The sequence below is a fragment of the Conger conger genome, chromosome 5, assembly GCF_963514075.1.
Source record: "Conger conger chromosome 5, fConCon1.1, whole genome shotgun sequence".
Classification (NCBI taxonomy): Eukaryota; Metazoa; Chordata; class Actinopteri; order Anguilliformes; family Congridae; genus Conger; species Conger conger.
The window spans coordinates 14,158,430-14,175,279 of NC_083764.1; the positions used below are offsets into that span (position 1 = coordinate 14,158,430).

At 41.5% G+C, this 16,850-nt stretch overlaps 1 protein-coding gene across 1 annotated transcript in view; it reads left to right on the forward strand.

Moving 5' to 3' along the window:
- ptprk (protein tyrosine phosphatase receptor type K) overlaps window positions 1-16,850 on the forward strand; it is a 133,258-nt gene that overhangs the window by 59,799 nt on the left and 56,609 nt on the right. The window contains 3 exon segments of the mRNA XM_061244050.1: window positions 1,048-1,163; window positions 2,333-2,507; window positions 11,236-11,529. Coding sequence (XP_061100034.1) covers window positions 1,048-1,163; window positions 2,333-2,507; window positions 11,236-11,529 — 585 coding nt within the window.

Genomic DNA, 16,850 nt, shown 5'->3' on the forward strand with positions numbered 1-16,850 from the left:
GTTTTTCCACTGGAGTATACAAGCTCATTTGTGCTTGGGTGAGGGGTTGTATTAGCTGCAGGATTAAAGAATATAATTAAATACACATTCAGTCAAAAACACTAATTAAAGGAAAACATCTACAGGCAGAGCCTTTCCTCAAAGTCAATATGAAAGGGATAATTGAAGTTAAATGGTGCATTTTCAAATGAAAATATTTCTTGCTTTCGAATGAAAACTTGGTGTCTCCCATATGTAAATTAAGAACAGGGCAACTGTAAAACGAATGTAACCAAACATTTAGCTGTCATGGACGTGGATTTTGTTTGAATTGCCAGTAACAATGACAGCTGTGGCTGTAGCTTGAAGTCAAATTAATCAAGATGTTAACTTGGGTTTAACTCGCTTTTCTGCAGAGAAAGTCTGTATTCTAATTTGGTTGAACCCTCCACAGCTTTTTGTTATACTTTTGTGCACACATCTGGCCCGATTCCAACACACATCTGTTAGATCTCAGCCAAATCATTGTAAATTGAGATAACCAAAATGGCTTGTTAACATGCTTTCTTCAAGATAGTTTTCACACTCAGTATGACAATGTCACATTATTGACACAGGTTGTGTTTTCTTTCATTACAGAATATATTCTGGAGATGTCCATTTAGTTTTTCTGGCCTGATATTTTCAGACTGTTTGATGGTTTTCATTTAAATTAGAAAGCTACCTGTTAAATTCCATTTTCTGGGGATTTTCCCCCCCTGTCATCCTGCATAACCTGGTCTCACAAAATGGCGTTGCAGTTTTCTTTTACACATAGTGGCATTCAGGCCTGAGGTGTCCATTCATCCGAGCCCTCCACATAACCTGGTGCACATCTCCAGTGTCTGCCAACCGAGGTTTCCTTGTCTGGCGTAGGTGTTGTTGCAACTTTTATCAGACAAATGAGCCGAAGAACAGTCAGCAGGAATTGGCGGTTGACACCAGGAACAGCGGCGAAACTACAGGGCTGCATTGATCCCGTCCCGCGCATAAAATTTACGAGAAGTGTAATTGTGTTCCTCCCCGCAGATAAATCGCCTCACTTCCTGCGGCTGGGAGACGTGGAAGTCAACGCTGGGCAGAACGCCACCTTCCAGTGCATCGCCACGGGGAGGGAAGCTGTGAATAACAAGCTGTGGCTGCAGGTGAGCAGCGGGGAAGGGCGGGACGCGTGGGGCGGCCGGGCCTCGTTAAAGGACGGGGTCAGGCCGTGATGGATCAGGAAGGCAGCAGGGGAACGAGCGCCAGACCGAGTCTTCTCAAAAAGCAGACGGAGACATGGAGCGGTCCGTCTCTGATTGTGTCTTTATCAGCTCTAATACAAGCTGTGCGTTTCCCCTTTGCATACATATGCTTGGACATGCGTTGCAGGTCATGTGTTATTTGTTATAAGACTATAATATGCCATGTAGTAGTACTAATAATAATAACAATAATTACAATAGCAGCGATAGTAATGCTGTAGTAGTAGTACTAATAATAATAACAATATTCACAATAGCAGCAATAGTAATGTGGTTGATAATGCTAATGGTGATGATGGTGAAGATGTATTGCAGAATCTCAATGTTTTGCTGTCAAGAGGGGGCCTCACTTCAAGCACAACCAATTACTGCTGAAAATCTGACATGCATCACTCTCTAGTGTTCCTCACAAGTTTATGAAAATTTTGCTATTATAACCCATTACATTTGGACCTTTGTTTCCCTATCAGCCAAACACTATTAAGGTTGACCTCTGAATGACCTCATTATTTGGCCCTGGGTTTAAACTGAGGAGGAATCAATTCGCCCGTAGTTTATTCCATTTATCTTCTTATTTTTCATAAAGTTCACCCATTTATCTTTGCCATCTCGTAATGGTATGCGAGAACAGCCTGTGTACACAACACGGAGATTGGCTTTATCAGGACTTCCACGCTCCTGATATGCCAATAAGGCAGTGAAAGGGTGGGGAAGGACGGCTGGGTGGGTGGAGAAGCACAGCAGGGGTCATGACCTTTCCTGTAACAACAGGCAAGAAGGTGAAAATGCAAACGATACACTGCGGCTGCCAAAAGCTTGTCTGATACTGTTCCACTGCCGAATTAAAAAGACACCTTCAAACAGGCTCAAAACCACCTGCTACCAAAACACAGCCTTAATGTTTTTCACTGTTGAAATTTCTAACCGCTCTCTTATACAGTATTGATAATATTTTTGTAAACTGGAACTGGCAAATTCTTTGAATCTTTTATTTTGGTTATATGTACTGCTGTTTAAATGGTTCAGCATTGTTTGGTTCATAATGTGCTCCTTGATTATATGTGTCACAGAAACGCAATGGGGAAGATATACCCGTAGCACAGACGAAGAACATCAACCACAGGAGGTTCGCTGCCACATTCAAACTGAAGGAAGTGACCAACCTGGACCAGGACCTGTATCGCTGTGTGACCCAATCGGAGAGAGGCTCTGGAGTTTCAAACTTTGCCGGGCTCATAGTCAGAGGTAACCCTATGCTTTTTCCCCCCAAAAAAAAGATGCACCTGAGTACTGGCCTTGTCATATCCAAACATATTCTGTTAGCCGTCTTTAGCATTGGGTGGCAGCAGAGTGTCGTGTCTCGTGCCTCTTTAATGGAAGGAATGCAAGCTCATCTCTTCTGTAAATGAGGACAACCAAGGGGACAATGTGTTTTCTTCATTTTAATTAATTTCTAATATGACAGCAGAACATTTAGCTCGATTAGCATACAAGAGTAATGTGATTTATAATGCTAATGATGATGATGGTGAAGATATGTTTATTTAAGCAACTTAAATATACAGCTTGTGTATTTACCAAGATGTATATAGATATAGAATTCATGATTTAGACAGTATTTTCAACTAATTATAAAATAGTTAGATATACACTCACTGAACCCTTCATTAGGTAGACCTGTACACCAGCTTGTTAATGTGAATATTTAATCAGCCCATCATGTGGCAGCAACAAAATGCATAAAAGCATGCAGACATGGCCAAGAGGTTCAGCTGTTTTTTCAGACCAAATGTCAGAATAGTGAGGAAATGTGATCTAAGTGACTTTGACCGTGGAATGATTGTTGGAGCCAGACAGGGTGGTTTGAGTATCTCTGAAACGGCTGATCTCCAGGGTTTTCACGCACAACAGTCGGTTGAGTTTTCAGAGAAAAACAAAAAACATTCATAAGTCTAAAAGATAAGTCTAATAAATACCTAATAAAATGCTCACTGAGTGTAGAGTATTTACATAACTATTTAACTGTGCCTTACATGTGTAATTACCCTGCAGTATTTGGTGTAACTGTATACACAGTATTATACATTCATAATTTACATTACAACTACAAGTCTAAGATGTACTGTAGGTCTATGCATCTATTAAATGAAATACAATGTGTGGTGGATAAATATGATTCATGAGATATGCAAATCTAGCATTACCAAAGGGAGAAACAAAGTGTTTCACGTTGTAACGTATAGGGAACATTGGTGTAAGTGATAAACAAACAAGGCAGTATGAGAATGCAAGAAGTTTCTTCTGCCAGATTTGAAATTCATCTGCACCATCTCAGTTTCCCTCTCTGTCCTCCAACCAGATGAAGTCAGGCAGTTTCTTGTTTATCTGAATGGCTGCAAAGCAAATATTATTGTTTGCATAGGCCGGAGGGCCTGAGAAACCCTGGTGTTAGAACTAAGTTGAATATTAACTGCAGTGACAGGTCCGATATCTCACTGGAGCTTGAAATCTGACATCCTGCTACAAGGATACAAAAGACGGTAATTTTAAAGGAAATTTTGAGGCCATTGATACGGGGTGTCTTTAATGAGAGTTGGCATGGAGTTGCCCGTTGTCGTTCATGACCTAAGGATAACAGTTTATTAGTGGCTTTTCTGGCAAACGGGAAGTGACAGGGGATGCTCGCAGCTGTTTTGGTCCTCTTTATAACAAATGAAAATTTCAGCTGCAAATTCTTTCACCGAAGGAGTATTGATCTACATGTCCCCCGGCGGTGGCTGGAAAACACAACGGAAGCACAATTCACTTTGTCATAAGGTTAGCGCGGCATCCTGAGAGTTTTGAGTAATGGCATCGCTGCCATTGCTCCTGGAAGCTAAGGCTTATTGACAGGCCTACTCTTAGAACAGACTCCAAAACAAACATGCGCAGCCTCATTGAACTTTGATTTTATGAATAGATTTTTTAAAACTCCTGAAAATAGTAGTTATTTGCTCATTCAGTTTGTAAGTGAATATTTAATGAGTCACTTGGATTCTGATTACCAACCCACACTACCATTATCCAGTACTTTTATCTCTAAGTAAACTTTATTTAGTAAGTGTATTTAAAACGACAACGACACCAATTTGCTGTGCAAAATATATTCATATGAAATATATATATACATACGGTATATGCAAACATGAGCACACAGGACAAACATAAACATTTTAAAACGCAATACATTTGAAAATGCTAGGGCAAAGAGGTGTGTTTTGATTTTATATTTAAAAAGAAAGATGTAAAGTGTAGACTTGATGTTCAGTGCTTAGCTGTTCCACAGCCTCAAACTTTCAAATACTGAAAAAGGACGGTCACCCTTTAGCCTTAACCAGAACTGCCGAACAGCAAGGAGTAGCTGATTGGAGGACCTCAGTGATCTAGGAGTCGAGTAAAGGCAGAGAAGATCAGTAATGTGAGGGAAACAGCCCTTTAAAAACAGGAAGTAAAACCTTAAATTGGATTCTGAAATGGACTGGAAGCCAGTGCCGGGATGTTAAAATATGGGCGATCGGGCAGCATTGCTTAGTGCCAGTAAGTCTAGCAGTGACATTTTGAACAAGCTGTAAATGTGACAAGAGTGACTGATTGATGCTGGCATAGAGGGAATTGCAATAATCTAAACGAGAACTGATAAGAGCATGAATCATTTTTTCTAGATCTTTGAAAGGGAGAAATGATTTGAGTTTGGCTATCGTTCTCAGTTGGAAGAAGCTCCCGTTGTGTTTACCTGCCTGTCATATCTGAGTTCAGAGTAAAAAAGCATTAAATTTAACTAAAGGGGAGAGTTGACCTATATTATTATGGAGGCTGTTAATATATTTAGGTCGGCCAAAGAAAATGACGTTAGTTGGCTGTCCAGCTCATAAAACTTTGTCAAGCAGTCATTGGGGTTGTGCAGGGGACAGGGATTAGGCATTTTTATACACTCCAACAGGAGGAAAGATGCTTGTGTGAGCATCTGCGTGCATGCATGGTGTGTGTGTGTGTGTGTGTGTGTGTGTGTGTGTGTGTGTGTGTGTGTGTGTGTGTGTGTGTGTGTGTGTGTGTGTGTGTGTGTGTGTGTGTGTGTGTGTGTGTGTGTGTGTGTTCCTGTTCATTACCCTCTACTACTCTAGCTCTAATGACTGTAGAGTGTGTGTAGTCGTCTTCCCCGGTGTGCTTGTGAGTGCGGGGGCCAATATGCCAGCCTTGCTGTAAACAAACTCGTCTGCCTGATGGGTGCTGGAGACAACTGTCAGCCCCCAAGCGGGTTTGAAAATATTTGCTTAAAAGTAGATTAAAACTCCTTACCTGCCAGCTCCTCCACCACTGAAGAAAGCTCCCCGGTTGACATCCCTGTGCTCAAAGAGATTGTTAAACTCTGATGAGGCTGGACTAGTTGATGCCTGGTAATGATGTGGAAGGATGCATTTAAAATTCACCCGTTTTGGAGGGAAAAATGCAAAATGTCAGAAAGAAAAATTATATTTGAAAATCAGTGGAAGCTTGGTTCCATTGTGCCACTTCGGGGATTTTGATCATTTTGATTTATGGGACTTTTAAAGTATATAATAATTTCGCCTGGAATGAACTAAAAATGGTACCTGTGCAGATTGTGTACTAAAAATAAAAATAATAATAAGTTCCAGAGAATGAAATCATCGTCACCTTGTATACTGTGGACTAAATGGGCAACAGAGACGACGGCTGTCTGCGGGGAATACACCGGGGGAGACAGATATGGTGGGGGAGCGTCACTCCTTGCAGTCCTCTAATGCCATCAGTCAGCTGTGTATTGCTGTGTAGGCTTTGTTGTTCCAAGGCCGGCCCTGTCGCTGTCATTTCCTGCCTCAGAGATTGTCATTAACTTCAAAAAGGTACAGCGGGGCTCGGAAATTTCCGGAAGAAATGAAGTTGCCGCGTCGCTCCCCCCCCCGACACCCCTCCCCCCCCCCCCCCCCCCCCCCCATTTCACCGCGCTTCCCTCCTTTTTTTTCATAAAGCTGCTCCCTTTGAACGCGTCGGTAAAGACTGCATCGGCTATAAATGAAAATCAATTACAATTAGGACTGCTCCCGGGGTTGCGTGCAGGGCGGGTCGGGTAGCCGCGGCGGATGTTCGGCAGGCAGGGCCCGGCGAGGTGTACGGGAGATGGATGAGACGAGGTTCAAGGAGCAGTAATGCGAGGGCTCGGCGCTATCACTCGCGCCTGTCGTCGGCTGTGATGGATGGGCTACTTGGAAGAAGCAATAATACCAGATGATGAAAGATTCATCCACGGCCGTGCCGCCGTCGCGTGCTATCTACCTGCGCTAGGCCCCGACCGACATTACCTTCCCCCCCCCCCCCCCCCAATGTCCTTATTAAGTGATGCTAAATAGCAGAGCCAGCTCTTCACTGCTATGGCAGATCGACTCGATGGGGAAGAAAAGTTGGCACAGGTTTTTTTTGGGGGTTTTTTCTGCATTAATTGCGAGGAAATTTGCCACGTTGTTGGGGAAACCTCGTTTTGAGCTCATTTTGTCAGCAGTTTGTAACACTAGCTTTATCTTCGCTACTGTGCATCTGTGCTTGTCGCACTGTTATAATGAAACGTGATGAATGACCAACACCTTCAGGTGCAAGTGCAAAATAAATAGGCAATTGCATCCTGAATCTAAATTATTTTCTTCTCGCCAGCTTAATTGGCTCAATTTTCCAAGAAAAGTATTCTTTGTTATGAGGCCCCCACAAATTTTAATAATCCAAATTGATTCGTCCCTCATTTGTTTGCATAAACATGCCCAAAACACTTTAAATATGATTGATTCTCCTCTTGTTGGCTTTTTGAGAAAAAGCAAGCTAGCTTATTCAAGCATTTATCTGTGGAGAGAGTTTTGTTTTCACAACAGGCTAATCCAGAAAACTTGGTATAGCATTTGGCTTTTTCAGTTGTTTAACAGCTTATCGTTTAAATGTAAATGTAATGTAAATCAATTTGCAATGGAAGTATCGGGTGTAGGCATCCCAATGGATTCTTCTGTATCCGCACACTATTGACTATGAACCAAACTCAATGGATTTGCTTGACTAAAGCCCCTCTATATCGTCAGAAATAGATTGTGTAGGTAGGCAGAATGCCTTATTAGAGAGTGAAAGAATCACAATATCTTGATTTTTAAGCTGTGGTGACCAATTTTCCAGTCATACTTCCACTGGGAGGGATGGGACTAGATCTTATAAATTTAGTTTTTAATCAAGTAAACATTTTATCAGTCTTTGTAGCATGGAGAGGCTGTATAAATACTTATTATCTGATCCATTCACAGGACACATATTTGGTAAATTAAATGAGGCTGCTGAACTGGTTTTGCCTTGGCACGGTGGTAAAATAATTTCACTGCCATTTTACTTTTGCTGTCCTTGGATGAGATCACATAATTTTACATTGTGTGAAACACTTGGTTGGTGCCGATTGTCTCTGAGAGCTCCAGGTCAGATCGGATGAACACTCATTAGTTTATTCAGTAGAGGGTGTCTTAGGTGGAAGTCTGGAGATTCACATTAATACCCTGAGCATATAATAATTTCTAAAACCTAATGAATTTATCTTTTTTTGCCAGCTATGAAATATATTTGTAGGTCTATTATTGCAAGACTGCCTCATGCTAAGAGAACTTCAGAGCATTGCTCATTTAGATGGATTTCAGGTTTTTTTGAGGCTGCACCATCTTGACAACATATCCAAAGCAAGGGGTACCACCATTCAACTATTTCAAGTTCAGGTTGGAGAAAAATAAATCCTATCCCTTCTAAAGAAAGGAAAATGGCTGCCAATGAATACCAGAGGGGCTTGTTATAAAGAACTTTAGCAGATACTGTGGTCAGAGATGTTTCAGTATACTGTGTGTAATAATGTACGTGTAGGGCTATTATGGGTGTTGTGGAATCTTTGTGTGAAATGCGTTAGGTTAACTGGCACTGCTGATTAATTTTCAACTGACTGCACGCAATGTGAATCAAAGTAGGAATCATCCTCTTAACCATTAAGTGGCTCGGTGTTATTTCTTGGTTGAATTCAAATGTCTTTAGAATTATTACTGGAAGTGAGTGCTATAGTCAGATGAGACCAAAATGTAACTTTTTGGCCATACACACCATCAACATGTTTGGCGGAAAAAGAGGAAGGAGCACCTCATGCCTACTGTCAGATATGGTGGTGGGCCATTGATGTGTTGGGGATGTTTTGCTCCCGGTGGTCCATGTCAAAGAAACATCATTTTGGTGGAATATCTGGTTGCCCTGCTAGGAAACTGAGGCTTGGTCATTTTCCAGCAGGACAATGACTCTGGACATACATCAAAACCCACACAGAAATGGTTATCCGAAAACAACATCCATGTTCTGTAATGGCCCTCTCAGTCTCCCAACTTAAATCTCATTGGAAACCTGTGGTCTGAACTGAAGAGGGTAGTCCATAAGCCCAAACCTACTTTGAAGATCTTGAAAAGTTCTGCTTGGTGGAATGGTCAGGAGTCCCTCCAAATCACTCCAAAGCTTATCATAAATTATTTAAAAAGACTTATGGCTGCCATCTTTGCCAGGGATGTTTGCACAAAGTATTGAACCAGGGGTGCCAATAATTGTGAAAGCAGTTTTTTGGTGTATTTTTTATCATTTGAAAACTTTAAGTCTTTGGTTGATTCCACTTAATCATTAACAAAGCATACTAATTTATGCATGCTGAAAAAAATAAAAAATAAATATTTTACATATATTTTTGTGCATAGTTATCAAGGGTGCCAATAATTCTGGGCTTGATTATATATTATTTTTAAAATGTCACCCACCTTCAGTTGCTATTGCAAGCTTTTCATTTGAGTCCAGCCTTTCCATCATTTTGTTATGTAACCATAAGATGTCTGAACCTGGACTTCACTAGGACATCTGTGTACATCCATGTGCGGGCAATCATTTCTCAATTCCTGACAAATTCTATTCATGAAGGCTTACTTAAAAAAACAAACCTATTTACCCTTAGCATGCATAATGTGTGTGTGCTTTTAAAATTATAAAAAAGATAAATATAATCATAAAATTATAGCACTGGTGTAGTGCATCAGTTTTTCTATTTATCATGTCTATTTAATTAGCTGAAATAAATCTGATCTAGCAATGCAATTTTCAAACAATTTCTCTGCTATGCATGCCATGAAAAGCTAATGAGAACGGAGATGGATTGAGTTGGAAAATTAGGAAAGAGGAGCAATAATTGAAAGTAATGGGAACCCTGCTGGGGTGTGTTCTTAGCATTGGAGATGATATGCTTCATCTAGACCACTTCTGGGACTTGGTGTCCGCCACACTAATCCATTAGCAGTATTGTGTTTGCCAGTATATTAATAATATTGCAAAACAATTACTTCCTAATTTAGCTGCTGTTTAAAATTCATGCACAATTTAGGCAAATACCAATTTGTATTATAACTGTTTTTTTTTTTTTTTCTTTGCCCTTAAGTGCTAAGCAGTGAAGGAACATGACTTTGTGCAGTTAGAAATTATAATCGCTATTGACATAAACCAGGGGTGTCAAACTCGAGGCCTTGGTGTCTGCACGAATCTGTGGTTTCTCTTCAATCATTGGCCAATTAAAACCTTGAGACCAAGGTATGTGCTTTCCTTAGCCAATGACCAACTTGGCTAAGGAAGCTAATCACCCCTGTGCTGGAACAATAAAAACCAGCAGACATGGCCATCCTCCAGGACTGGATTCTGCCACTACCATAAACAAGGTAGTGTTTGTGTGATGCATGCATTACTATAAAGCCATGAATTTTCCACAGGGAAGGTATTGACCCTTGAACACAATTTACACATAAACTTTGCTCAAAGATGGTTTTGTGGATCGTTGTTGTGATGCAAGGATTGCATTTGTGCAAAATGCTTAAATCCATGCTACAGCTGAGGGATTAACTCATACCTTCTGCATGCATCAATATTAATATATGTGCATTAATATTGATGTGCTTGTTGAAAGTGTGCCAGCAGTCTATATGATAGACGATTGGTAGCTGGGAGAAAGGGAGTCGGAGAGGGGAAAGATTGAGTCTGCAGATGACAGACAGGTGATTTACTGGAAAGCGGGCAGGCCAGGAATGGTGCTTGGGCCTTTGAAAGCAGATGTGATACGCGGTGTCAAGTTGGTGATTTGAGACGTCGGGCTATGGCAAATACTGGGCAGGTTACCGAGGTGGTGGCCTTCTGTAAGTCGTGCTGGGACCTGTGATTGCTCCATGTCGCCAATGCCGTTTAATTAACCGTGACGGAATCGGTTGGTTCGCGGCCATCTGGAGCAGGAGAAGTTGAGCCACACTCCATCTGAGATGCGTTCCTGCATTTAACCAGCCTTTCTGCACCATGGTCCGCTCCGGTCTTCCTCGTGTAAATAACTATGCTGAACTTGCACTCTGCTTTCTTAGACAAAATGTGACATCACTTGCTAATATTCGTGTTTTTACTGGATTTTAGTGGATCAGTTTCCACATAAATACTTAAGTCCTGCCTGGATTAGGTGTCGTTCCTTTTAGTTGGCTTTTGTGGTATTTAGCCAAAATGGTGATTCTTAGGTGAATGGGTTATCGACACAGTTGCATTTTCTAGCAGAACCATTCTGCCAGGGTAGCCCTTGCCAAGTGCAACCAGACTGACTCACAAACCATCTGGTTCTTCTGAAACTGTGTAATGGGTTGGCATTGCAGGAACAGTTCTGAATTAATTAAACCCTATAACTCTCAATTTCACTTGCTTCTACTCCCTGTGACCAGGAAAGTTGTTTACTTGTACCAAAGTTTGTGTCGAAAGTTTGTGACCAGAAATTTAAAACAATATTTTTGTTTACAATACTTTACTTTTGCATTTTACAGATACCTCTTCACTCCTCAAAAGTTACGCTTTCTTCTTTTCCCTCCAGAACCTCCGCGTCCCATTGCCCCTCCCCAGTTACTCGGAGTCGGCCCGACCTACCTTTTGATCCAGCTTAACGCGAACTCGATATTCGGAGACGGGCCCATCATCCTAAAGGAAGTGGAGTATCGCATGACCTCAGGAAGCTGGACCGAGACACACGCCGTCAACTCCCCCAACTACAAGCTGTGGCATCTGGACCCGGACACGGAATACGAGATCCGAGTCCTGCTCACCAGGCCTGGGGAAGGTGGCACGGGGCAGCCGGGACCCCCCCTCATCACCAGAACCAAGTGTGCCGGTATGTGTCTCCCGTTGCCTCGCTGAGTCACCGCGTCAATCTCCCTCATTTTCATTCCCCCACCGATACAGTTGGTCACTTCAGGATTTGCATAAACATCACAGCCCTTGCCCCTCTTAGAAAACATAATTGGGAAAACCTAAAAAAATAAATAAAAGGAATGAATAGAGGTACGTGTAGAACATGTTGTGCCTGTCACTCACCGCCATATGTGTTCTGAGATGTGTGATAATGAATCAAAACTTGCAGGCTGTCGGTTATAACCTCGCTAGCGTTTGCGCACAGGCCTTTAACGACTAACCCTTGAGAGTGCTCATTCCATTCCTGCCCTGTGCTCTGGAATTAGGCCCACTGTGGGTTGCTGAGGCATCTGTATTAACCAGTACATCAACAAAGGGATTACTAGATGCATAACTTGCACTGAGGAGCACGTAGTCACTTAATGGTGTTTGGAAAGGATTTTGAAAATGGAAAGTGGTTAAGAAGGATGTTGAATGCCTACAGCATTTCATTATTGTGGGCAATTCCTTTCCATCAGCTCAGATCTATCTATTCCTGAGGTCACTGCTCTCTGAATAGATCAGCTGTATTTCCAGATTGAGATTCAACAGGAGTTTCTGAGGTTTCCCGTTTTCTTCACCATGTTGGGGTGGAAATACCACGTACAAGTTCTGACTTATTAGGGAACATCAATTTCACACGTTCATAACTCTTAACAATTTGATGATGTTCCCTCGCTAAGAAAATGACTTGCAACCACATAATTGTTGGTTGCATAATTTTTCTGCAAAGTGCTCGTTTTTTAATTTCCTCACTCGCCACATACCTCACTGCCACCACACATGGGTATGCAGTTTATTTTTTTCAATTATTTCAATTTATCATTTTGTGTATTTTGGTGCAAATACCCAAACCAAAGGAGTCCTCTGTGGTTCCACACTCAATTTGAAAGTTTGAAGTACCAAAGCCTCTGTATAAACAGCTCTGTAGATGTTGTTCTCCACTAGAAACACTTTGATTATTTTTTATTTTGAGGGTTAGTGTAAATTTGATCTTTAATATCACTGAAGCTTGGTTTGATTTGATTGTTTCCCCTGTGTATTCTGCTGCACTTCATCTGTTGAGCATACTTCCTTTTAGACTGACAGATGCCCCTTTTTTCTTTTCCCCCTTTTTGGCTGCTTATTCTTCCCTTATTTTGACAGCATCTCAAACGTGCCCTGGTTACCGGCAATGTTTTGATTCACCACATCACGGCTAAATTGTCGTTGAACATGACTGGGAGTGTGATGAAAATCAGCGAATTTAGATCAAATTAGGGTTGGTCGTGTTCGGGGCTATTGAATTCCACTATATTCGTGTTTGAAGCATGTCGTGAAAACAATGAAAAATGGTTGTAGACAAATGGCTTTTTCATTTCATTCTTTGTGGCACTTTTATCTCATTCCATTGCATTTTAACATACAGAATTGAGCTCTCTAGGGGGTTGCATTATGAAACCAATGCCAATCTAATGATAGGAAGAATACAAATTTAAATTTGAAAAGGAAACTGACATTTCGTAATGGATGGTGGTAGCTATTCTCATCTTTCATTATGGGGTGAGCAAACCACAATGCTGAAGGCGCTCCTCTCATCTGATTTTCATTTATACTTGCATGTTTTCCCCTCACATTCTGAAATATAGTTTTAACAAACGTCACAAGCTTTTTGTCACGTTCTACCCACTTGAGTTAGTTTTAAATAAGAACAAAATTAAGCCTTAAATTAAATAAGCACATCGGCTAACACTTTTTTATTCATTTTTATTGCTGTTGCGTTTTACCCAGTGAATTTTAAATTCCTCCTTTCTTGGAGTAGTATGTCTGTGTTTGCAGTGTTTGTTCCGCCCTTTAGACGTAGATCTGTACTGAGATTCTATATGCGGAGAATGTGTAGCGTTGGGTCTTCTGAGTCACTTTGTCACCTGTCCCTGCTACATTAAACAGATGTCATGCTCCATCGTCTCCCACTCCTCTGTTTGGATCTCGGCGCCTGTCTCTGAACCCGTATACATAGTGAAATTGATCACTGCAGCTTGTGTAGTGTCAACACCTCCACCCTTGAAAACAATGTTATTGGTGGGGAAAAAGAATGCGTGTTGCATTCTGTCACAATGAATGGGTGCATCTCTCGCTGTTATTTATGATTTTTTCCTTTCATTTAAAAAAACCCCCCAAAAAATGGCTATGGTACCGAAACTGGGTTCGTTCATTTTAACAGTGTAGAAAATTATCCAAACCACACAGATGGATGCTTTCACAAGCCAACATAGAATGTGAGAAGGCACCTGGAGAGGAATAAATATTGCAAATGTAAGGCTATGTTTATATAAATTTTCCCATTTTACCCAAGACTCACTACTGAATATAATGTTTCCTCATGAATGCAGTTGCGTCAGAACATTTACAGTTTTCCATGCCTTGTCGAGACTCTTAAATATGTAAGAGCATTATCTTATTTTTATATATATATATATGTATAAAATATATATATATATATATATATATATATATATATATATATATATATATATATATATATATATATATCAGAAGTAAAAGCTGAAGTACCAGAACACTCAGTGTGAAGGCATCTAGTTTAATGGCTGACTGATACCAAGATATCAGAGGTGTGAGTTCATTTTGACTGTTCTCCCCATCGGTGCAACGGGTGCACCTGATTCGAGGGTTCCACATTCTCATAGGGACTGTTTTACTCCATTACCAGCTAAGGACAGGCTGGATGAGACCGCGTTCATCTCATTCTCTGCTGAAAGGGACCGTTTCCTTACAGCAGCAAGCGGGCGACGCATAAATCCGCTTTGTATTTCCATCCAGACTCCCAACTCTGTTGGAGAACTGCCTTAAGCAGAAACCATACAACCTTAAATAAGTGTTCTCTACTGTAAGCCAAGGAAGCCATTTAAATTGGCTAAAAAGGTTTAAAATCATGGGCGGATGTTGTTTTTAGCTGCGGTAGTCTGCAGGGAGCGGCGTCGGGCTTGCCAACGTCGTGGCGACGTGCTTCACACTCTCTAGTTTACACGAGGCAAGGTAGCCAAACCTGTGAGCGTGTGCAACGAACCTTGCTGCACCCCGTCATCCCCTCCTCCCTGTTTCCAGCCTTCAGAGTAAATTTAGCTGTTTCCTACATTTTGCCATGCTCAATTAGGTGACATTTTTACCTCGTCCTCTGTTAAAAAATAACCTCTGAACCAGGGGAGGGGGGAGTTCAGTCATGCTTGCTAACAAAAGGCGTAATGAAGGACAGACCACAGGGTCAGTGCTCTCTATGTGTTTTTTTTTGGGGGGGGGTTTTTCTCTCCTCTCCCCCCCCCCCAGTATCTGAGCGCTACCTCTGGCAAATGGGGGGGAAGGAAACTGGATATCGAGGAAGTAGTCCGGGCTTTAAGCAGGCCCTGGCACAAAGACCCATTTCCTGCATGACAGGCAGAAGAAATTAATGCGACTAATACGGTACTCTGCAGGCCTTGATTTGCCCGCAGTCTAGAACTTGTTATAAAACCTTCATCTCTTCCCCCAAATGCCTTTTGCCATCTGTAACCGACCTGATTGGGTTTAATGGTTACACACGCCTAAACACGTCCGGATTTCAGTGCATCACGAGGGAACGTAATCTCCATAGCCGGTACAGAAAGCAATTAACTCCGCTGTGCTACAAACTCGGGTTCATCATCAGCTGCTTGCTTAAGTTCAACTGTCTGGGAAATACAATCCAGGGGAGTGCAAGGGAGGCCATTTTGTCACCCTTAACATTACATTGTTTAGCAACTGGAGAAACAACTGGGGAATTCAGTCTGTCTGTGCGAAACTGTGTCAGAAACATCATATCTGATGTGAGATCTGACCAAGCTGGCGTGAAGGAAAACGCTTGATTTCAAGAATAGCGTTAAACAATACTTGTTTTTTTTCCTGGTGTGTGGATCAAAGCTTCACATTGGGGTCTCTTGTTACCATGCTGGTTTTTGGAAGGGGTTTTTTGTTTTTGTTTTGCTTTGTCTTTTTGGTCTGTCTTGGTAGTGGAAACCAGGTTAAGTTTGCTCTCAAAAAACTACACCACATCACGCTGGGCCCCCCTACAGCTCTTAAATTTCGCAATTATAAAACGTATCACAGACCGGAGAGTACCTGACCATTATATTGCAGATAACAGTGAAAGGGGTGCACTGAAATACCTCTTCCGGCTGCAGCTTGCTGCTGCGGCTCTTTATTGTGGCAGTTTCAATTAAAGAGCTATAGACGCCCCTACAATGATCATCGGAGAATGTAACAGCCATGTCGTAGAAAGGTCAGGAGTTCATCCGCCCAGGAGCTGAGAGGAACGCAGTTACTCCACAATTTCCCTAAACACTAATGTCAGCCGAGAGTTTGATTCGGCCCCTGCTCCCGTTAATTGTCATCATCTATTTGTCCGAGCGGAGAGGGCAGGCGGTGGCAGAGAGAGTTGCTTGACGAACGCTCTTGCCAGATAGAATCCACTTGTGATGCAGGGTGTGTTGGTTTTCGCCCAGGTGCGAACAACAAGTCCCTTGTGCATTGAGTTTTTCAGATGGTATCAATCCGCAGGCCCAGATATTGATTTTGATTAGGCCTACAGCTGTGTGCACTATTAAGGAGCTGGCTTTATCTCGCAATTATTATTTCAGTTTTGCTTTCAGTAGTCTTCAAATGCACTTTGGAAATGGATGTTTATGAATGCTATTTAAATGTGTGATAATTCTCCCCAGGGCCTATGTAGTGTTGTTTGGTGTTATAGTAAGTAATACAAAATTACTTGTGTGAATAGGTATAATATAAAATGGAAATTATAGGTGCGCTATAGGATGTTTATTTTTTTTACAAGTCTGCAGTTTTGAGCAGATATGCTCCACACTGGTTTGTAATTTATGATGGATCTTTCACTTCCCTTCCAGTGAAAGTTTATCTATTTTAACCTTGACAGGAAATCCAATCATCTTCATAAGCAATTTTCTAAATCTGGCAGCCATTCCTACTTAGATAAATGACTATTTACACCTGAATTATGTTAAAATATCATCAAAGGCACTAGAAAGCTCAGATTAGGGTATTTGTAGTCTACGGTATATGCACACTTTGATATACACTCAGTGAGCAATTTATTAGGTAGACCTGTAAGCCAGTTTCTTAATGCAAATATTTAATCAGCCAATCACGTGGCAGCAGCAAAATGCATAAAAGCATGCAGACATGGTCAAGAGGTTCAGCTGTTGTTCAGACCAAATGTCACAATGGGGAAGG